Source organism: Vicugna pacos, chromosome 15, assembly GCF_048564905.1.
Source record: "Vicugna pacos chromosome 15, VicPac4, whole genome shotgun sequence".
Lineage (NCBI taxonomy): Eukaryota > Metazoa > Chordata > Mammalia > Artiodactyla > Camelidae > Vicugna > Vicugna pacos.
This window is the reverse complement of record NC_133001.1, coordinates 34,180,126-34,203,973: the sequence shown is the minus strand read 5'-3', so window position 1 is coordinate 34,203,973 and position 23,848 is coordinate 34,180,126. Positions and strand designations below refer to the sequence as shown.

Sequence of the window (23,848 nt, the reverse complement as noted above, 5' to 3'; positions counted from 1 at the left end):
CCCTTAGAGTATTACTGTTTTGTTTTAATTTTATGACTGAATATAAAATGGTGTTTTAAAATTTGATTTAATTTGTATTTATTAGCATTTCCCCATGTCTTTATTCCCAGTATGGGAACTGTTTGATTCATATCTTCATTTTAAAAAATCTTCATTTTTTAAAGAAGTTATTTTCTCCATATTCCCATCATGTCATATCTGTTTATGTTTCTAAATTTTACTCACATGGATTTATGTAAGTAAGCAACTAGTGATACATGCATTTCTTCTAACTTTGACATAATTTCAGATTTACAGAAAATTTGCATAAACAGGACAAAGAATTGCCATATATCCTTTGTCCAGCAAGTGTTAACATTTACCACACTTGTATTTTCTGTGCATGTGTATGTGCGTTCATTTTTCTCCCTGAACTGTTTGAGAATAAATCATGGACACAATGGAAATATGAGGACATGTTCTTAAATAACCAAGATACAGTTACCAAAATCAGGAAACTAACATTGATATACTACTATGTTTTAATACAGACATTATCCAGATTTCACCCACTGACTCAATGTCTGCTGTGCCAAAAAAGACTTTAATTTGGATCACGTGTTGCATTCAGTTGTCATATCCTTTCAGTTTCCTTCACTCTGGAGTAGTTCCTCAGTCTTTGACTTTCATGACATTGACATTTTTGAATACAGGCCAGTTTTCTTGTGGAATACCCCTCAATTTGGGTTTGTTTGTTTCCCTGTGATTCAATTCAGTGTGCATTTTTGGGGTAGGAATACCCTGGAAATGATAGTGTGTTCTCAGTACGTCATCTCGGGAGGCATATGATGTTGGTTTTAATTTGCATTTCTCTAATGACTAATGATGTTGAGTGTTGCTCATGTGCTTGTTAAGCCATTTGTGTATCTTCAGTGAAATGTTTACTCAAATTTTTGCCCATTTGAAAACTTGAGTTATCTAACTGAGTTGTAAGTGTTCTTCATATATTCTATATACAGGTGCTTTATCAGATAAATGATTTGTAAATATTTTCTCCCCATCTGTGGCTTGTCTTGAATGTTCTTAATGATATTTTTGAAGTGAAGAAATTTTTAAAATTAAGTACGATTTATCAATTTTCTTTTATGGATCATGTTTTTGGTGTCATAGCCAAGAATTTTTTGTCTAACCAACAGTCACAAAGATTATCTCTTTTTTTTTAAATGTTTTCATTTGCTCTTAAACTTCGATTTATGCTCTATTTTGATAATTTTTGTGTCTGCTCTGAGGTAAAGGTCTAAGTTAATGTTTTTACACGTGGAGATCCAATTATTCCATTACCATTTGTTGAAAGATTTCTTTCTCCATTGAATTGCCTTGGCACTTTCATTGGAAATCAGTTGATGATAAATTGTAAAGGTTTATGTCTGGACTTAACAGTTGTGTTCCATTGATCCATTTGTGAGTCCTTATGTTAGTAACACACTGTATTAACTATTATAGCATTACAATAAGATTTGATATCTGTAAGTCCTCAAATTTTGTTCATTTTAAAGATTGTTTGGCTCTTCTGGCTCCTTTGCATTGCCATACAAATTTTGGATGAGGCTGTCAATTTCTGGGGAAAAAAAAAAACCACCCATGAGGATTTGATAAGGACTGGGTTGAAGCTATAGATCAGTTTGTGGAGAGTTGTCATCTTAGTAATACTGAGTTTTCCATTCCATGAACTTGGAATGTCTCTTAATTTACTCAGATCTTTAATTTTCTTACAACAGTGTTTTACGGTCATCAATGTACAGGTTTTATACTGCTTTTGCTTAATTTATTCCTAAGTATTTTTAATGCTATTTAATTTTTTAATGCTATTCTGAATGGAATTGTTTTTTAATTTCATTCCTGAATTATTGGTTGTTCGTATATAGAAGTAAGTTTTGCATATTGATCTTGTATCCCATGGTCTTGTTGAACTAATTTATCACACACACACTTTTGAGTTCCTCTCACTTTGCTTCACATTACCCAGATACATTCTGATGAGGGACTAGGCCATGAATATATTCCCTACAGCTTTGGTAATATGCAGAAGTTGCTCACAAGGTTTAAAGAGGCACACCTAATTGCTGAACAAATGAGAGTCATGAAAAGCAGAATTCCCATTAAGAGGCTTAGTTGAAGCCATTAGTATCCTTTCTTTTAATTTCAACATTAGGCATCCAGTCTCCTTAGAACCTTCAGAGGGTTGCAGGGGGTAAATTCTGTTCCTGACTGAACTTATTCCAGTAAACTTTATTTCTCTCTTGCCTTGTTTCTCCTGTGTCCCTGTTTATCTTTGTATCTTGAGTTCCTAAGGTGACTGGCACACAGTACCCGATTAAAATAACAAGTTGATTATATTGAAATTAATGAGCATGAATGTGGGAGGAATTTCTGTAACCCCAATATGGGTCTCAAACTAGCTGCGTAGCACACATTAGTTTTAAAGTGGACAATCGGCCTTCTTGTTAACTAATCAGATTGCGTGCTTCAATTAATCCAGTCTTAGCCATGCTTACCACAGAAAAGGATAGTATAAAGATTTATGGACTAGAAATAATGGGGACAGCTGGAGTTTTAATAGGAAAAGTACACAGGTGAATTTCAAGCAGAAGAGCAGCATTAATGGAAATGTCTATAATTACGGATTGTTTTGTGCTGGGTCTATAATTAGTGGATTTGTGGAGTCATAGGGGCTAGTCCCTTAGTGCCCATGGTATAGTACAGCCTTGGATTTGTAAAGACATCTGTCTTCTGAAGAACATAACACATTTTTGACATTCAGTCTGGTAATCTTACTAATAGTCAAGTCCTAAGACAAACATTTTTTTTTCCAGTTCAAACTATGGGAGAAGGGATACTGAGCATAGAAATTATAGTTCCTAATTAGACTTCATGTTAGATTTAAACGTTTTACAGTTGTACACCTGTAGTGCTGTATACGCCCATCCCCTTTGTATTAACCCTGTTTGTGTTTTAGCTTATTGGCCAAACTCTACTAAGTTGGACTCTGTTCAAATAGCACAAAGATAAAGCAAGGATGTGTGTGTGTGTTTTAAACATCTTAACGTGGGCCCAAGTGTGAGAACTTGAGTTTTGCAGTGGGAAGTGTTAGCGGTATTAACGTCATATACCAGTCATATTTTCAAAGAGCATGTTTTGACTTGCTTTTTCAAAATAAGTGAAAAAAAATTGACAGTAGAACATGTTTTTAAAGTAAAGCTATCCCTACCCATCTGTGCATGGCTTTTCCCATTTGCCCATATTTTCCTCAAATTCTCAAATACTCTGTTTATAACAATGTACTCCTAAGCTCTTACTCACACAGTACATGTTTATTAGAGTTGATTTGGCAGAGGTTTTGCTTTTGTTAGCCCACGTATACTTAGATTTTTAAACTCAACTATGGGTCTAATTTATATCTGACTAATAACTAGTAGTTAGACTTTATAAGTGGTCACCTATCATTTGTTTAGACAGGTAGCTTCTCTCTACCTTGGCACTATGGACCTTGTGGACTGAATGATCATTTTTTTCCTGGACCGTCCTGTGCATTGTAGGATGGTTAGCAGCACCCCTAGCCTCTAGCCCTTCCCCACTCCCGTGACATCTCCAAATACTGCCAAATGTCTCCTGGTGGGCAAAATTGCCCCCAGTTGAGAACCACTGGTTTAAAACCGACAATAACTACATTTTCTCCTGTGAGAAAACGTCTTTAGTTTTTGTATGTAAGGTCTTGTATTTGTTAGAGTTAATCAACCTCTATGGACAAAGTTTTACTTGAAAGGTTAACAGACACTATTGTTGTAACACATTTGGAAACCAAGGATGGAATGAGACAAAATTTATTAAATGGAGACTCTCAAGAAGTAAATGAGTCTTTCTGGCTAAGTCATCCTGTCTTTAATTGTTGTAGGAAAAAACAGCCATGGATAATCTCTTCTTTATAAAGATCATTCAGCGTGGAAGGAAAATTAACTCCTTCCAGGCCATTTTCAGTAAAAGGTTGGAGGAGGTAGCAGTAATTGCAATTTCTGCATAAGGAATCATTTTTAAGAACCTCAGTGTTTAAAATGCTTCTGTTGAAAATGTTTTAATGTAATTATTTTACATTATTATGCCATTTTTAGCAATATTTGTCGTATGTAAGGGTCATCATTCTAAACACTGATTCTTACTGTAGGTAGTTATGAGTTTGGGCTGAATTTCCAAGGCCACCCGTGGGTAGTTGCTTTTCCAAACAAACCTCTCACACTGGTTCTGTGGCTTTTGTTTCTTCACTAAAAAGTTGAAATGGAGGTGAAAAAACCTCTAGAAAATTGATTCAAGCCATCCTCATAGCTCTCTCTTGGGCACTGTGTTCTGGCTTGTTTATGCAAGCAGCTGGGTTTGCACTGCCTTGGGTGGAGACCTGAGGCTGGCCCGAACCGGGCAAAGATGGGGCAGAGGCCGGACTGTCTGTGGGAAAAAGTTCATGTTTGGGTTGCTGTCCTGTATCTTTAGAAAACATTGATTCCACTCCTTCCTCATGGTTCATATTTTCCAAAAACCTTTTTCTGCTCTTCGATAAAACAAATGATGAAAACACCTAAGATTTTAAAAGCACCTTAAGGACTAGTGATTGGCTACAGATCCTATTTAAGACTAGTCTCTTCACTATGCCATTTGGGGGTGATAACTTAGCAATGGCAAGAAAAGTCTGTCCGTGCTAATGACTCACTGTGGTTAACTGTTCACAAGGTCAGTGCAGTTTTGGACTCTGGAACGATCTGAAACTATTGCTGTGATAGTTAATTGCACTGTCTGTTTCTACCTGAGGCCCTCTGTACTAAGAGCACTCAAATATTGATTGACACTGATTCATGATCAAACTTTAATTTCTGAAAAGAGCTCACAGTGTATTTATTATAAGCAGACTTTCTACCTGCATCTGGAGGAAAATAAACCCTAGGTATCGTTCTTAATGCTAGTGTAATTTACAGGAAAGAGGCAGCCTCTGCTTAGGCCTGTTGAAGCATAGTGTGGTGTGAGCGTCCTCTGCTGACCCCAGGAATCCACTATTATGTGGCAAATGGGTGACACCCGTAAGGCTCCCTCTGGGTACAGAGCCTGAGCTCACCAGCTCTCAGCCCAGCAGTTGAGAGAGCACAACACAGAGTGGCTGACCCCACAGAGCCAGTCTGGACTGCATCTGAAAACCAGACCCTCAGTCCTAATTTACTTACATTTACTGTATTTTAATTTTCCAAAGGACTTTCACAAGATCTTATGATAACCTCTTAGGGACATACTCAAAACCATTGCCTAGGAAGGAAAAAAAAAAGCACATCCCATATGCCTACAGATTCCCAGGCTGCACGTTTTGTTCTGTTACTTAAACTGCTCAGATAATAGAATGGGAGGATAAAGACCAAAGTCCATTTCTTGACAGGGAGATCGAGGTGTCATAATCAGATACGGAATGCAAGCAGGAAGAAGATGAAGCTAGTATTTTATCAACCTGACCACCTCTGTAAGAAATGTTGAGCTATTCTCATTTCCTGAGAACGTCCCAATGAGTCTGTACTGTTTTGTATTGTATTTAATTTTGTAGCAAGTACTTCATTAATATGGTTCCCTAACTAGATTCCAGCAAGAGTAAAACATACTTAAGAAAGTAGAGAGTTCTCCATAAAATTAACAGTAAGTCCTGACCAGCTTGTTGGGGCTGAGAAACCCCCCTTCACCTTGAATTGTGACACTATTTTAACTTTAATTACAAGCGGGTAATCCTGTTTCATTTCTTATTTCATAATTTTAATGAGCCTAAAAAGTTTAGTTTTTTGTGGGGGGGTGGTGGTGAGGATTTTCTCCTGAATGCCTTCAGTCGAGGCTTCCCACCCTTTTTCACACTCTGGGACATCGACAGAATGACAGGACGCGCGCGTCTGTACGCGGCTACAAGGAACCAGCCCAAGCACGGCTTCCCTGAGGGACAGTTTCTCAGCACTCTGACTGGGAAGTGTCCTTATTCACCACCTGGCAGCGGTGCGCGCTGCTGGGAACGTGCGTCTGGGGCTGCGGGCCCACGTGGGCAGATGCCTCTAGCTGGGGCAGGCAGCACGGGCTCCGCTGGAGCACCGGGAGTCAAAGCTGGTTTTAAAAAAGTTTTTCAGTGAGTTAGCGCCGTTTTCTCCATGTCTCCTAGATGTTCCAGCCTAATCTGGTCTGTAACGTGAGCCTTGTTTCAGTGGCAAGTCAGCACTGGGAGACTGTGGGTGCTATGCATGTTTTTATTTAAGGGGATGACATGAATTAATGCCTTTAAAAATACGGATCTTCAAGTGCACTAAAGCTTCAACACACTTGATAACAACCATTTTGGACCATCTTAGACTGCCTAGGAGCTCTCCTGAAAACATAAAATAAACATCTTCCACTGAGGTGGTTTTGTTGAATTAGTGTGAATTCAACCTATAGTGTGAAACCGGAAGTGATTCTCTGACAGCCAAATGAATAAAAGACTTTTTTTCTACTCAGCTCTTTGGGATTCTTCTTGGCCACGCTGATAAATGTCCAGGGAAAGTGTAAATGCATTAATATTTTTTTTTCAAAATGCCAGTAGTGCCTCATTAACCTAAGTGGTGGTTGAAAATAAGCAGTCTCATGGAAGGTATTTTTATGGCTGTAAACCTGACACTGGCATGGCAACCTTTTCTACCTCAACCATGCCAACTCTGTTCTGAGAATACCACTAAAATCCCCTTTTGCGTAACGTGACATGTGGCCATTAGACTCGGGTGAGTTCATAAGACAGAGTAAGATTCCTAAATGGAAAACCTAAAAGAATGGAAATACCCAGGCTTCTGCTTTTAAGAGTTAAGTGTGTAATGGGTGAAACCAGCTCACATTTTAACAACAAATAAGAGCTCATTGTTTGTTTTTTTAAGCTGACCTTTAATGAGTAAAAATAAAAATCCCTCACAAATGAAGTTTATGTAATAGCCTACAGCCGAAAATGAAATTTCAATTTTTCTTGCTCACATGATTTTTTCCCTTCTCTGTTGACTTCTTAGTTAAGCCTTTATGACAGAAAAAACAATTGGTATTTTTCCTCATGCCTCACATCTCACCCCAGTAAAAAGCAGGAGAAAAATAATACATAGATAGATTAAAACAGAATTGTATTAAATATTCACTTTTGTGTTGTGAACTTCATTCCAGGACGGTCCCAGAAAAAGACAGGCAAGTTGGTTTTCGGACTGTCTCACACTGACACTCCAGATTGTGCTGGGGGTGCCCTCTGCTTTGTGAGGAATACTCAGTCTGGAACATTCCCCTACAGGTGTGCGTCGCCTCGGCTGACTCGCAGCGCATGCTGGGCTCCCTCCCCAGCGCCAGCCCCAGCACCGAGCTGTGGTTCGAGGTAGAGGTGCTGCTGTTACTTCCCAGGTGAGGAGCAGGCACTCTCCCAAGACTGGTCTCTATTGCGTGGTGACAAGTTTCACAATCGTGCTGATGATCCGAGACCCGCGGGGACAGGTACACAGATCTATGCTTGGGTTTTTTATCTTATCCTGGAGGAGCTGGTCAAGTTCACAGCGAAGTTCCTTTACTAATTCAGCCACCTAAAATGAAAGTTGCAATGTAAGCAGTGCTTGGACCAACAAGGGAGGAAAGGTTATTAAAGGAAATTCTCTAGTTACGATTATCATTATTCTAGATTTCTGCTATTTTAATTCCATTGGGAAAGCAAAACTTTTTTCTAAAAGTGCTTCTAAAATTTTTTGATGCAGTTATAACATTTACTGTCGGCTCTGTAATATACTAAATGGGGTCCATTATAAAAAGGCTGCTGTATCACATCTCATTTAAAGACAAGATTAAATCCGGAAATACAGCTTTTATGTAGTGTTCTCCATATTAAAGCTTGGTGAACTTTTATAATTTGCTCTGAGAGGAGAAGCAGGAAAATAGAGAATTAAAAATGGTGGATATTAAACGAATCTCTTAAACTTTGGAATTTTTATGCTTTTGTGGGTGGGGTGGGGCTGGGAGATAGCTCCACAGTTTTTTATGGCATTTTGCTTATGCTGATGGAGTGGCACATGGATATCTTGCCAATGTCTGTTTGGTTCCTCCTGCACTGTTTGACAACCCTGCAGTGTGGATTCCGATCTAAATCAAACAAGCTCATGCCATGTGCCAGATTCAAGTGATCCAGGCCTCAGAGCCCATGACATTCCTTCAGCCACAGGAACTGGTTTAGGAGAGCAGGTTTGCTGGAGCCTTTAGGAAAGAAGCATTGTCTCCCTTTTTGGACAGTATGCTGCTCGGATGAGAGGCCAGGAGCTACTACAGCCGTCCTGCTACCACAAGGTCAGCCAGGCTTTCACTGTTAAGCGGCTGAATCAAACCAACCCTGCCTGGCCCTCCTGACTTATACTTTCCAGTATGGCAGCCACTAGTCCCAGGTGGCTGATCTCATGACCACATGAAATGTGGCTGGTCCAAACTGAGATGTACTCTGAGTATAAAATACACACCAGATTTTGAAGACTTAGTGTACAAAAAAATGTAAAAAAAAACTCTCAACATGTAATCTATTAAAAAATTAAAACTTTTTAGTTTTTTTAGGCTAAATATATTAAAATTAATTTGACCAATTTTTTTTAAATGAGGCTACTAGAACAATTAAAATTACATATGTGGAGGGGGGAGGGTATAAGCTCAGCTAAGCAGGCTTAGCATACACATGGTCCTGGGTTCAATCCCCAGTACCTCCTATAAAAATAAACATAATTACCTCCCCCCATCAAAAAAAAAAAAAAGAAAATTACATATGTGGGGGCGAGGGTATAGCTCAGTAGAGTGGGTGCTTAGCATGCACGACGTCCTGGGTTCAACCCCCAACTCTGTTAAAAATAAACAAACCTAATTACTTCCTCTCCCAACAAAAAATTAAGAACAAACCTAATTACCTACCCCTAACAAAGAACATAAAAAAAATTACATATGTGGCACACATAATTCTATTGGACTGTGCTGCTCTCAGACTTTAGTTACATACACCAATAAATTCCTGTTAATCTTCTGAGATGGTATTTCTGTTTCTTGCAATAGATTTCTGACAGCTGTAAATGTTAAAATGAGTTTTTAGTTCTTAAAAATATACTCCCCCCTTCAATGTTTTCTCACGATTCCATACAGTGAATAATTGAGACCTGAGAGTGAAAAAAAAATTCAGAACCATTATCTTTAATTTTTTAAATGGTAGTTGTGGAATCAGGATGATTTATTTTTGCTCATCTCTATTTTGATTTTTCTTTGAACATATATTTGTATAACAGTAAGCTCCAACACCTCACTGACAGCGTCTGCCTTAAACCTTTCCTGAACCTCACAGGACAGACTTCGTTATCTCCTACCTGATGAGAAGCAGCTGCAAAACGGATCCAACCATCATCCAAGGAGACAACGAACTCTCCCCTTTGAAGCTGCACATGCACTTGGCCTCCTCCAAACAAGACCAGTGGGTACACAGACACCATGCTGCAGTCTCGGATGAACACCCGACTCGTTTTGATCTTCTCGTGGTACACCAGGTAGGGGCTGTCAAAGTGCCTGACCTGGAACATAGGGCAGTGATGTCACTGACAACATAAGGGGAACTCTACCAGTCCCAAGGATTTAACTATCACCTGTCCAGTGACTCCCCAGATTATCTTCAGCCTGTACCTTTCCCCTGAGCTCAAGACTCATATATGCAACTGCCCACTCGGTCTCCATTTGGACATGTAACAAGCCTCTCAAAATTCTTGACATTCCCCTCCCTGCAGCGTTCACCGTCTCAGTAAATGACACTCCCACTTACCCAGCTGCTCAAGCCCCGAACTTACGAGCCATCCTTGACTGTTCTTTCCCTCACTCCACCTCTCTCATCACTAAGGCTTCTGTTTTCAAAAGGCACGATGAACTGACATTCTTACCACCTCTACAGCTACCGCCTTGTACAAACCACTTCACCTCGCAGAGGTCATTGCAACGGCTGCCTACGTACTTGCCCTTTCGCATCTTCGGTCTCTTCTCTACACAGTGGCCACAGTGACCTTTTAAAAACAAGTCCAGTTAGGGCTCCAAACCCTCTAGAGATTTCCCAAGGGTAAGATCTCAAATCCTGACCATGGATTACAAGGTCCTATGCAACCTTCCCCTGCCTGCTGGTGCCAACTCACCTACCACTTGCACCCCTAACCCTCCCCGCTGTGTGTACTGGCCGCCGTCCTGCGTTTCCTGGAGCATACTCAACGTGCCCATCTCTTAGACTTCGCGCTCATCTCCTCTGCTTGGGATGTTCTCTTTAGACATCTGCATGACTTGCCTTTCATCTCATCTAGGATCTGTTGTTTTCTCAGAGGTCTTCCCTGACCACTCTATGGAAAACAGCCCCTCTTGGGAAGGGGGAGGGATCAATTAGGAGTTTCCGTTAGGATTAACAGATCTATACCACTGTATTTATAAAACAGATAAACAAGGATTTACTGTATAGCACAGGGAAATACAGTCAATATCTTGTGATGACCTATAATGGAAAAGAATCTGAAGCTATACACCTGAAACTTAACACGATACTGTAAGTCAACTATAGTTAAATAAGTTAAAAAAAAAAAAAAAGCCCCTCTCCTGTCATACTCAACCTTACTGTCTTATTTTCTTCATAAAATCTGTCATTAACCTGACATGACTTGTCTCTTGCCTGACTTCCCCACTAGAAAGTAAGCTCCCTGAGGGCAAAGAGCTCGTCTCCCCAAGCTCCGCTCTCTTCCTGGCCTTCAGCGACACCTGGCACAGAGGAGGTGCTAGCAGATACTGATGGAGGCAGGAAGGATTTGGACTCATTGCAGAAATGTCATGGAAACAAGGGAGAGGAGGTGTGGAGGTAACTCAGGCCCCTGGTTCCTAAGAGCGCACGCAGCTGAGTGGGCAGGTGACCTCCTGGTCCTCAAACTCTTCTGAGCTTAAGGAGATTTTTTTCATGCTTTGCTGACACTTTAGTCAATAGTTCCAGGGGCTGACCAGCCCTAACACGTCAAACTCTCTTCCACCATCCTTTCCTTTTTTTCTCCTTCATCTCTCCCCAAAGCTTTACTGAGCATCTGCTTTCAGCTATGACACCTAGGCACCATGGTAGACATCAAGAATGTAGAAATGAATAAAATTCAACTTCTGTCCTCAGGAATTTCACAACTCCAAGGATGAGACATACCGTAAACTGTAAAATAATGTGGTAAGTGCAACAGTGGACAAATGCACATTGTACGGTGGGAACAGGAGTGGAAGCAACTCAGACAGAGAGGGTCACTGGGGAAGTGGTGGTTAATGGAAGCCTGGAGGACAAGTAGGTGCCTGCTGGGGAATGAGCACGCCATTCCAGGCCTAGGGAACAGTGTGTCCTGTGTCATGGCATCTGAGGGCACGGTTGGTTGTCTGGTATTGCTGGAGCATAAAGAATGACAGAAGGAGGAGGTTGGGGGAGATGTGGTCTAAGAAGGGGCTAGACGTGAAGGGTCATGTGAGAGTCTGCAGTAGCTGCCACATTCAAAGAGTTTTAAGCAAGGGCGTGATGTGATCAAATGTATGTTTTGTAGAGATGATTCTGGCAGTAGTGTAAAAGGTTGGAGAAAGAAAGCACCAGAAGTAAGATTAGTACTTCAGGTGAGAGACAGATGTTCGGGGTTTGAACTGAGTAAACAGCAGTGGGGACAAGGGGAGTAGGCACGTCTGAGAGATGTGGAAAAAGGGGGAACTGCTGGGACCTGGTGACCAACTAGACTGGTGTCAGGAGAGAAGAAGCAGGCTCTGTGTGGCTCCAGGGTTCCAATCTGGATGGTGCCATTTCACCAAGACAGAGAACACACAAAGAGTGAATTAGGAGACAGTAAGTTTGCTTTTCCAGCTTTTGAGTTTGAGGTGACTCCAGAGGGTATCCAGGTGATTTCTAGCAAGAGAGCTCAGAGCCCAGGACCAGAGAGAGAGAGATGTGGGGTCTGTCAGCACGGAGGCGGCAGTTAGAACACAGTGTGCTCTGGTGATTCAGGAAGACTGCACATGACAGTGAGAAAATAAGGATGTGGACAAGGACACGGACAGAACCACTACCTTAGAGCATGGGAAGAGACTCTAGTACAGGAGACAGAGGGGGATGATCAGAGAGAAGAAAGCCATTTTGGAAGCAAAAAACCGTCAAAGAGAGCGTAGAGAGGTAGGGAAGCCAGCAATGTCAAATACTACATGCGTCAAGAATGATGAGAACTAAGGAATTGTTCCCTAGATTTGACAAACAGGTTATTTATGACTTCTGATGAGTTTAATAGAGGTGTGGGGGCAGAAGCCTCCCAGCAATGGGCTGAAGGAAGAGCGAGAGCAGATCAGCATGTACAGGTCACCACCTTTTAGAGTGCAGACGCAACGATGGCTACATTGGGACCTCTTAAATCGCCACTGCAAAGAAACAATTTTGTATCTGAAAGCAGACTTAGTAGTTCAGTTTCTAGTAAGTCTGTGCTTATTCAACCTTCCCCGAGTCAGTGGTGCTGCCTGGGTCAGCGAGTGATAGAACAGGGTTTGGCTGAACTGAAGGGGCTGTTTCTCACCCCAGAACCTAAATACAGTTGACCCGTGAACAACATGGATTTGAACTGCACTTATACTGGGATTTTTTTTCCAACCGTAAATACTACAGTACTTCATGATCCGTTGTCGGTTGAATCTCTGAGTGTGGAACCTGATGTAAGTATACCCAGCCGTCCTGACCTGGTAGTTCACTGATGAAGGGTGAATGTGTACATATCCATCGTTCTTGGTGACAAACTTCAGCTCATCTGATTTTGGTTGCATTCTGACAGCTCCGGTACTGGTCTTTTGAAACTTCCCTTCTGGGCTTTTCACCTAAACAACAGGTATTTGTAAAAACAGATGTGTGTACGTATCTCCGTTGTAGGATATCCCTTGACACAAAACCAGTCTTATTTGAATGCCTTTCCTGTTTCTTCCCTTTCTCACCTAGTTTCCTTTTGAAAGCAGTTAAGTGGAATTTTTTTTCTTTTTTTATCCAGGAAGAACTGTGGGCGTAGGTGAGTAGCTCCGGGTGACTATACCACACACTAGCCATGTGGGGGAGAAACCATGTGGAACATTTCAGGTCTACACTGATTATCAGGTAAAGAAATCCAGCTGGCAACACTGGAATCTGCTGACAATCCCAGTCCAGTATTTCCAAATGAATTTCTTTCAAAATAATGGAAAAAATTATATGAATTAACACTGTTTCATTTTTAATAAATGAAGTTTATGCGCACACACACATCTACATGTTTACTGTAGAAAATAACTTTGGTATTGTAATAACACAGGGAACAATATTCAGTATCTTGTAATAACCTACAATGGAAAATCTGAAAAAACATAACTGTAATAAACTATATTCTGAAAAAATACAACTGATCCACTTTGCTATACACCTGAAAGTAACACAGTCTTGTAAATCAACCATACTTTGATGGAAAAAAAAGGGAAAAAAATACAGATCTCTTGTAATCACATGATTAAGAAATAACCAACATTAATGTCTGATAAATATTTTAGTTTTCTGTTAGACTTATATTTATATATAGAAATGGAGAAACTCAAACACAATATATATGTTAAAATTAATACAGGATCATTTTCTATAATCTTTTTAAACTTAATATTTAACATTTTTCCATGCTGAATTTTTTCCTAAAACCACCATTCTCAATGGCTATATAGTACTTCATTGTAATGATATATAAATTTAACCAATAAATTCCCTATTATTGGAATTTTAGATTGTTCATTCAAGTGCTGTTTATACTTGCAAACATTCTCCTAGCTGTATCTTTATGTACATATGCATTATTTCCAGGTAATAAATCCTTAGAAGTGAAACTGCTACCTAGGGGATAGATCAAGTTATATTCTTACCAACAGTGACAGTATTCATTTTGGGGGACTTATGACAGCACCAGTATTATAATTTTTAAAGACCTGTCACACCACAACCACCCAAGTCCATACCTGACACTCAGGTTCACTTGTGTTGTTGTATAGTCTATGGGTTTGGGCAAGTGGGTGGCATGTTTCCATTATTATGGTGTCATGCACAGTATTTTTACTGCCCTAAAAATCTTATGTGTTCTGCTTATTCATCCCCCCACCCCCTAATTTTTTGTCTCCATACTTTTGCTCCAAATAGTTTTTTAAAGTAAATTTCAAATGGTTTAAAAAGCATACAAGTACTAAGGAAAAATAAGCCATAAATGAATCAGATGTCAACCGAGCACTTAACAAAAAATTAAGTGATTCAGTACTCTGACAAACTCAAATTCTAAGTTTGACAAGGACTGGATGAAACTCAGGTAAAAGTCTAACAGCACATTCAGGTAGGGTTTCCAGAAGAGGGGGGAGTCACAGGTGGTCCCATGGTAAAATGCTGACTTGTTGGATTTTGTTCTTATTTATTTCTCATCCGGAGTAGAAGGCATAAGGGAAACTGCAGTAGAATCAAGTTTCTATCTAACACAGAGGGTTAGTTATGCACAGACTGGCTGACAGAGTGACATTGGTCCATTTTAATTTCTGGAGTGTCATACGTCAGAAGGATTACAGAGGCACCTCATTTTATATAATAAATGTGTTCTTGAATGATGTGTCTAAACACACTGGAGAACTGAAGGATTGAAAATGTGTACTAAGTTTAACAGGTTGTATGTGTGTATATATCTTTAAGATGATCAATGTGCATGTCTTAAGTTATAGCCATTGGCTACAAGTCAAACAAGAAGTGCCAGGACCCAGGAAAAGTATTTCATTACCTGCACCACATTTGGATACAGAGCAGCACACAGCATTGCTGATATCAGCTTGGGGTTCTCAGCATTTGAGTTTGCCTATGAGGGAAATACAGCATTAATCTTATAAGTAATGTGGCTATTTGTGCCCTGGAATTTACTGTTATATTTCTTTTGTTTTCTATCTTAAAAGAAAAGCATCTAACTTCTACACTTTGCTAGAAAAATTATTCCTTTCTAAGTAAAAAAAAATCTACTGGACCACATTCACACAGGACCCATTCCAAGAAGCCCATAATAACTTTCTAGATCTCTGCAAAGCAGTTGCAAAACCAGTGTTCCTAAGGATCACTGGAAAGATTCTGGTCCATGAGATGTTCACAATCTCCAGAAAGTACTAACTACACTTAGAACAGAGCAGCATCAGGTTCACCTTGAAGTGTTCGTCCTCTAGTTAAATAAAAACTATCCTTGGTTGTAAAAAGGCTGGTCTGATTTAAGACATTATTGGAAAGTCTATTCTACCTCTGATCGACTTACTAAGAACTAGTGTGAAACTTAATTGTTGCTTCTGTTTTTGTTTTTTAACAGTAAAACAATTCTATTTTTATGAGCGTTAGCTGACATTTATTTGTAGAAAGAGGAAAATCAAGAATGCTGCTCACTCACTGTGTAGAGGGCTTAAGGGAAGAATGCCTACCAGTGATGCTGAGGTAATATGCATGTGATCATTAAGGAGAAATAAGAGCTAACTACACATTCTGTACCTCTTCTCCTGTGGCATCCAAGATACCGTCTCCTCCTCCTTGGGCCCTTTTCTCAATTTCCCTTGCTCGGAGCCCCTCCTTTACAAAGCCTATATCTGACAACAGTTCAGTGAATTGTCGTTTGAGGCTGGCCATTTCCTGGAAGAAGTGGAGAAAATCTTTAAGCAGGGGCATCAATGTATCAAAAGTAAGAATGACTACAAAAATGTGTTAGTTCAGTGGCTAGTAATGAGGTGCATATGGGTTCATCAAACAGGAATGAAGATTATCTTGTCCATTTCCAAGAGGGCAGTTTTCATTTACACAAACCAGCAGAGTAAAAATAATTACATAGAAATGCAGAAATCTGAAAAAACCCAAAGATCATTTAATTCTAGATTACCTTAAAAAAACATTCATTGGATTTTGGGTAGGTCTGATTTTTCTCGGAAATTCTTAGGACAGCCAGAAATGTAGTTGACTTTGTCTGGAACTCCAACCCAAGGTACATGACACTGTCTAGTTCTTCCTACTTCCCTCCTGCTCAGGTCCTGTTAGTCCCTTACCTGAGCCTGGAGTGCTTCATGTTCGCTCTCAATGGATGCAGCACTTTCCCTCTTTCTCTTACCTGGTGTCATTTCCTAGGACTAGGGACAGTATTAAGTGGTTTAGATTTAGACACCCCTTTCTGTAGTTCAGCACAAGTGTGAGAAAGAAAGCGCAAACCTCTCTTCCAGCTTCTGTTCAAATACAGGCTGTGTATCAGACAACAGAGAAGAAGATACTGCAAGGAACTGAGCTAAGCACTGCCACCTTGTCTCTGGATGACACTGGGTATTTTCTTGGAATGTCTCAAGTACACATGGATAACATGGCAAAATGTAACTAGGAGTTAAACATATCAGAGCTCTATTTCATGACAAGGTTTTATTAAGTATCAATTAATTTTTTAATTGATACTTAATAAAACTAATCCTATCATTTAAGCTGGAGTTGAGTGAAAATACGTAACTGATGGACCTCACAGATCACAACAAAATCTACATATATCCTAAAGAAAAAGAATAAATATAGTTAAAAAATAAGAGAAATATCATTTTATGCTTAAAAATCTTAATGACTCAAGGAAATAATTACTGTACCTTACATAAAAAAATACCCTTTAGACCAGTGGTTCTCAACCCTGGCTGCACGTTAGAATCACTTGGTGAACCCAACAACAAGGCAAGTGAACAGATGCCCAGGCCCCACCCCTAGAGCTCCAGATGTAATTCGCCTGGGATGGAACCTAGGCATTTTTACTTAATTTTTTTAAGCTTCTTCAAGTGAATCTACTGTGTAGCCAGGACTGAAAATCACTGCTTTTGTTGTACTTAGAATAATACTAGAGACTTTGTCTCCTGACGATGTCTCACTGTAGTACACCTAACGGCAGAGGAGAATGAAGGCAGATACTGGGATGGTTCTGAGGTATCTTACTTCATTTCAAACAACCAAATTCATCCATTGAGTGAATTTTACTGAGCATCAACTATGTGCAGAGTACTATTCTAAGCACTGGAGACACAGTATTGAACAAAAGAGGTAAGATCTCTGCTCAGATGGAGCTTAGGGGGTGGAGAGATAAACAGATGGCAGACAGTGGTAAGTACCACGAACATTAATTTTGTGTCCTACTCCAGCATATGTTCTAATATGAGAGTAAAGTCCTCCCCTCAGCCTCAAATCTCTGAATAAAATAGATGCTTTATAAAGATATGCCCTGTCATTATTCGAGCTTTTCATGCCACTCTGGAAGGAAGCCTAAAATATTGTCATGACAGAAGACAGAGCTCTGTCTATTAATACATAGAAGATAAGAAACCTTTCTCTTCCTTGTGTACTCACTATTGACATGTAGCCTCTGATGGACAGCAGAAGAATTAGAATCCGTTTGAGTATTCGTTCTTTGGTTTTGGGGAGAGGGTAGGGAGTTTGGGACAGTCATAGACCACTTTGAGAATCCAATGAAAGCTCTGATCCCTTTCTCCAGGATAATGCACATCTGTATAAATATGACTTTGCATATAATTTTGTGATTTATGGATCCAGGTTAAGGATGCTTGGTTTAATTACTAAAAAAACTGACTTCCAGTGAACAGCAATCTTCAGAGTGCCTACATTCCCCTAGCCTCCACATAAGTAAACACACATTCACTGAAAAGAGGCAAAACAAGTCAGTTGAAAGGTTCCACACAGAAGGCCTGATGTCATAGCTCAGGAGTCTGTTGTACACAGAGGGTAAAGCCAAGCAAGTTCCAAAAATAACATTTTCAATGTCAAGGCAGGACAAGCAAGATAAAATTTCAACCCCCTCCAGCATGCTACTACAATAGAAAATGAATGAAAACAAATTTCCACAACTCACCTGAAGAACTCTTCCGGACAAGAAGTTTTGTCTGCAGTAATTGTAACTTGCACGCATCCCTTCTTTCGTACTTAGCTGCCATCCCTAAATTTTGGAGAAAATCAAAATGAACTTACTCTGTCTTTAGTGCCAACTCTGGTAACAACCTCAGCTATTAGGTTATATACGTACCTTATATGCTCGTAGGAGGGCCAGATAATCACTGTTTGCAAATGCAAATTCTAGCTTTTTCTGGTTAGCTTCCTCTTTTTTATCCCAGGGAGAGACCTACATGAGGAAAAGCAGGTGTGAAGGACACATATTATCTGAGGTTTCAAATGGCACTTTCCTACTGCTGAAGCCAGGTGCCTTGGGAAGAGTTTTATGTGGAACAGGGTGCACAGTGGGTGGCTGCTTTAAAAGTAATTACGGTGATTTAAGTGACAAGCGAACAGTCCTCCCTGTCCTTGTGAGTCTGCCCACCCAAAATAACCTCTACTGGATCTTTTACTTCCTAGTGGCAAGAGGTCATCAAAGAATCACTCATTTAAAAGCTACATCTAAAATCTAAGATTCTGTTACCTCTGTGGTATCTTTATTTCACAGATTCTTATTCATCTTTTATACCTGAGTCTCCCCTATTTCTATACCCATACTTCATGTTTTTTAGTTTTTAAAAATGAATGTCGACAGGTCCTCCTTTTCCCTACAAATTAGTAAAACTAGCTGAGAACTTAATTTGCACTGCCTTCTCCCACGGCAACAGACATATACTAGAGACACCTGCAGTAGCTCCTCAGAGCAAGTCACTCCGAGGCCCTCACTGTATCATTCTAAATGATTCATTCTAAACCACCTATGGTGCATCTCTTTTAATTTTTGTATATCTGAATACCTTTATAGCCAACAACAATTTCAAGTAGAAAATAAAATTCTTTCCTTTTTAGGAAGGTCAATGGGAAAAGGATTACATCTGGGAGGTTAATGTTATGTTTACAGAGTCCAGCAAAGGGCAAGTATTCAGTTTTGGCTAAGGATGAAAAATTTTCTGTATTTCAGTGAAAGAAAACAGCCAGTGAGAGGTTATTTAGACAATCTGAGAAATAGGTAATGGAGGTCTTGTTCACCACAATACTGACTGTCCCTGGCAAGCTATAGCACCCAGTCTGGCCCTTAGTTTTGTCATGTTAAGTGAGAGAGCTGAACTGAGATCCCTCTGCAGATCTGTGAGTTTACAATTCCGTGAAGTATAACATTAAAACTGAAGAAAATCACTGCATCTATCTATTCCTCTATCTACGTGAGATAAGCCATGGGGAAAATAAAGGCAGCACAACACTCTACCCAACAACAGCTGAGTACTCCTTCTCCTCAAGTCTACGTGGAACACTCTCCAGGACAGAGCATATGCTTGGCCATAATACAAAGCTTAGTTAAGTTTTAAAGGACTGAAATAATACAAAGTATGTTCTTTGACCAAACAGAATGAAATTAGAAATCAATAATAGAAAAAAATTAGGAAACTCATAGATACATGGACATTAAACACATACCTAATAACCAATGAGTCATAGAAGAATAAAAAGGGATATCAGAAAATACTTGAATGAAAAAGGAGACACAACATACCAAAACTTATGGGATGCTGCTAAAGCAGTCTGTAAAAGAAAATTTATAGCTGTGTGTGTATGTTTATACTGAAAAAGAAGAAAAATCTCAAACCAATAATCTAAACTTCTACCTTAAGATACTGGAAAAAGAACAACAAACTAAACCTGAAACAAACAGAAGGAAGGAAATGAAGAGCAGAAGTTAATAAAACAGGGAACAGAAAACCAGTAGGGAAAAGCAATGAAACCAAAAGCTGGTTCTCTAAAAAGATCAACAAAATTGACAAACCTTTAGCTAAACTGATCAAGAGAAAAAAAAAGAGAGAGAGGGAACGGTCCAATTACTAGAATGGGGACATTACTACCAACCGCTCAGAAATAAAAAGGACTATAAAATACTATGAACACTATGTGTTAGTAAATTAGGTAGTTTAGATGAAATGGACAAATTCCTAGAAAAATACAATCAAAACCAACTCAAAGAAAGAAAAATACCACATATCACTCATATGTGGAATCTGAAAAAAGACATAAATAAACTTGTTTACAAAACAGAAAGAGACTCACAGATACAGAAAACAAACTTATGGTTACCAGTGGGGAAGGGGGTGGGAAGGGATAAATTGAGAGTTCAAGATTTGCAGATACTGACTACAATATATGAAATACATAAACAAGTTTCTTCTGTATAGCACAGGGAACTAAATTCAATTCTTATAGTAACCTATAAAGAAAAAGAATACGAATATATGTATGTATATGGATGACTGAAACATGTTGTACATCAGAAACAGACAACATTGTAAACTAACTAAACTTCAATTAAAAAAAAAAGACTCAAACAGATAACTAGAATAGACCTATTAACAAGTGAAGAGATTGAATTAATAACAATAAAAAAAATTGCCTACAAAGAAAAGCCCAAGTGGCCTCACTGATAAATTCTACCAAACTTTTTAAGAAGAATTAATATTAATTCCTCACAAACTCTTCAAAAAACAGAGGAGTGAATACTTCCCAAATCATTACGCAGCCAGTATTACTCTGATACAAAACCAGACAAGAACATCACAAGAAAACAAAGCTACAGACCAGTATCTTTTATGAATATGGACATAAAAATCCTCAACACACTACCAAAAAGAACAAAGCTGGGGAATTCACACTTTCTGATTTCAAAACTTAGTATAAAACTAGTTTTGTATTTTGAATCAAGACTGTGGAATTCGTGTAAGGACAGACTATATAACTTAATGGAACAGAATCAAGAATCTAGAAATAAACTCATGTATCTATGGTCAATTAATATTTGACAAGAATGCAAGACCATTCAATGGAGAAAGAACAGTCTTTTCAATAAATGGTGCTGGGACAACTGGAAAGTCACAGTCCAAGCAAAAGAATGAAGTTGGACTCTTACCTCACACTGTGCACAAAAACTAACTCAAAATGGACCAAAGACCATAATGTAAGCACTAAACCTATAAAACTTTTAGAAAAATACGTAGTTTCATGACTGTGGATTTAGCAATGGATTCTTAATCATAACAACAAAAATTCAAGCAACAAAAAACTAGATAATCTGGAAGTTAGAAAAATAAAAGCTTTTGTATTTCAAAGAATAGATCAAGAAAGTGAAAAAGGCAACCCATAATATAGGAGAAAATATTTGCAAATCATGTATCTGGAAGGAACTTATATCCAGAATATATAAAGAACTCTTACAACTCAATAATAAAAGGCCAAATAACCCAATTAAAAAATGGGCAAACTACCTGAAATAGACATTTCTTGAAAGAAGTTACACAAATGGACAATAAGCAAATGAAAAGATGTTATACATGCTGTAACTAGATGAATCTTAAAAGCATTATGCTAAGTGAAGAAGCTGATCACAAAAGACTGTATATTATACTATTTCACTAATACGAAATGTCCAGAAGAGGCAAACCGATGAAGACAGAAAGGAGACTGGTGGTTGCCTAGGGCTGGAGTGGTGGGAGGACTGGCAGGAAATAGGAGTGATAGCTAAGAGGTGTTTTTATGAAGTGATAAAAATGTTCTGAAACTGACTATGGTGATGATTGCACAATACTAAAAACTAATAAAACTGTACACTTTAAATGGATGCATTATATTTCAATAAAGTGTTAAAAGAAAAAGTAGCCCAATGTATTTATTGTTTTTCGAAAATCATGCAAGGGCATTTTTTGCTTGCTTGCTTTTTCTGATTTTCCTATAATCCTATAAGGAGCAAGTAAAGCAGACATACAAAAGCATATTTATAATACTTAAATAAGCTGGATCTCTAGTTCTTCATCTTTACTTGGGGCATGGATTTCTTTGAGGATCAGATCAGTTATAGACATTATGCCCTGAAAGAGTCACATATTAACATACAAGAACATTTTTAGGGGACTCCCATAACCCTGAAGCCCCCATGGTCCCCTTAGAGACTTACGGACTCCAGTTTAGATGAATGTTGTTTACTTACGAAAGGAGACTTAAAAGCTAAACTGGCAGCGATGGTGAGAGCAGGATCCAAACAGCGGAAGATAGACCCAAACAGCATTAGTTTGCCGATTCTCACATCTACGGGCAGAGAGGCCAAGTGATACCCTAGAGGGGTCAGTTTTTCATCTGGAGTTAAGGCTCCCAAGTCTCGTAATCGTATTTTTGAGGCACGGAGAGAATCAGCGTGTGGAGGTTCAATGAGCCGAGAGAACACAGACTGGAGATTATGAGTGCTAAACATCTCTAAAATTTTAATTCTGAAAAAAGAAAACAATAATTTGTCAATTTTATTTCTGGTGACATGACACAAAAGAGTGAAAATAATTTATAATTTTCCAGATACATGCTTTCATAAACCAAACCATGCCAGTTTAAATAAATTTTTTAAAAATCTCATGTCTTCTAGTTCTCCTGGAAATAATTGCAGAAACACTTTCTGATTGTGAAATTTACTGAGATTTGGATTACAATTCTCTCTATAAACTTCTAAAATGATTCCCTATCAGTGTGTTCAAATCATGAAATAAAATTCAAATGATCAATTCACTCTCTCTCCCACATCTGAAACTGTATAGTAATTGTTTATAAAACTAATCTGCTTTGTGTCCTGCTGTGTAACTGTTGAAAAGCTATTTTAAATTATGAATTTAGGCAATTCTCAGAAGAGAAAAATCTAATATAAAATTTATTTCACTTATAATTCCTGTCTAATCTACCAATCTATAAACATTACCACTTTACATTTTTACTAATGTAATGGAAGGCTCTCAAAATATACCTACTAGATAAAAGAAGAGCTATAACATCTTTGGATAAGTAACTTTCTTTCCTTTGGGTTGTCATTTTATGGGCATATACTCCCTCAAAGTGATGACTGGGTCAAAGGGCATGGATAGTTTTAGAGTTCTTATGTAACGCTATACAAATTTTCAGAAAAGTTGAAACAAAGGTTCCCCAGCTTCAGTAACATTGAGTTTAATCATTCACTCATTAAATCCTATTTTATGATATTTGTTCTTGTTTGTTCATCAGGTAAATAATGGTGTTTTCAAGTTTTGTTCACTTTGTTCTGCCTGATAATGAGGCTGTAGATTTTCCCCTGTGATGATTTAACATTGGTGTTACCCAAGCAGAAATTTCCTGACAAGTTAGATTACTTTCCTAACTTATAACTGTACTCCTAAACTCTATTTTAGGGCCATTCTCTGCAATGCAAGAGATCTTTCTGTGCAGAAAGTTAAAAAGAATGGTAAAGGCAACACCAAAGAGCTTTTTCTTTGCAAATGAATGAGTTCATCCAAGTCCACTCTTAGCAAAACATCTTCACTAAGGAAAAAAACAAACATGGAACTTAAGGTGAGAAACACTGGGACCTTCTGGAAGCAGAACAATGATCAAGATGTACCGTAGACAGAGCTGTTCCAACGGCACTCTTTGTATTTCTGGTAGCTGCTGTTTTAGAAGTTGGTGACTGAAGTGATGACTGGTAAATAAATGGAAGCAGACCCCAGAGGCAACACGACCTGCTCGCCCTTTTCTTTGCAGGGCATTGGCTTGAGAGACAAAAGTATCCTCTAAACTTTCCATTCCTTTGCTGGCATCGTATCTATAAGTTAAAGAAAATGTAAAAAAGAGTTAACCTTATAAGAGTGTGGCCAAGACTTTACTTAGCATGGACAGAACAGATGAACTGTCCTTTTGTGGAAGGACAGTGTACTGTGTGTTCTG

At 38.8% G+C, this 23,848-nt stretch overlaps 1 protein-coding gene and 1 long non-coding RNA gene across 4 annotated transcripts in view; one reads left to right on the top strand and one right to left on the bottom strand.

The window, feature by feature from the left end:
- Positions 1-6,930: 6,930 nt before the first annotated feature.
- DHX57 (DExH-box helicase 57) overlaps positions 6,931-23,848 on the bottom strand; it is a 45,545-nt gene continuing 28,627 nt past the window's right edge. For all 3 annotated transcript variants that reach the window (XM_006215560.4, XM_072937879.1, XM_072937880.1), the window contains exons 16-24: positions 23,526-23,726; positions 22,101-22,377; positions 18,189-18,284; positions 18,018-18,101; positions 15,632-15,769; positions 14,889-14,963; positions 12,808-12,942; positions 9,423-9,623; positions 6,931-7,622 (exon numbers count right to left, since the gene is read on the bottom strand). In XM_006215560.4, the coding sequence (XP_006215622.1) occupies positions 7,479-7,622; positions 9,423-9,623; positions 12,808-12,942; positions 14,889-14,963; positions 15,632-15,769; positions 18,018-18,101; positions 18,189-18,284; positions 22,101-22,377; positions 23,526-23,726 (1,351 nt within the window). In that variant the 3' untranslated portion in view covers positions 6,931-7,478. The remainder of the gene's footprint in view (positions 7,623-9,422; positions 9,624-12,807; positions 12,943-14,888; positions 14,964-15,631; positions 15,770-18,017; positions 18,102-18,188; positions 18,285-22,100; positions 22,378-23,525; positions 23,727-23,848) is intronic.
- On the top strand, positions 11,424-23,637 carry LOC140685740 (uncharacterized). The gene is made up of 2 exons (XR_012059110.1): positions 11,424-12,783; positions 23,317-23,637. It is a non-coding gene; the product is annotated as an uncharacterized lncRNA (long non-coding RNA).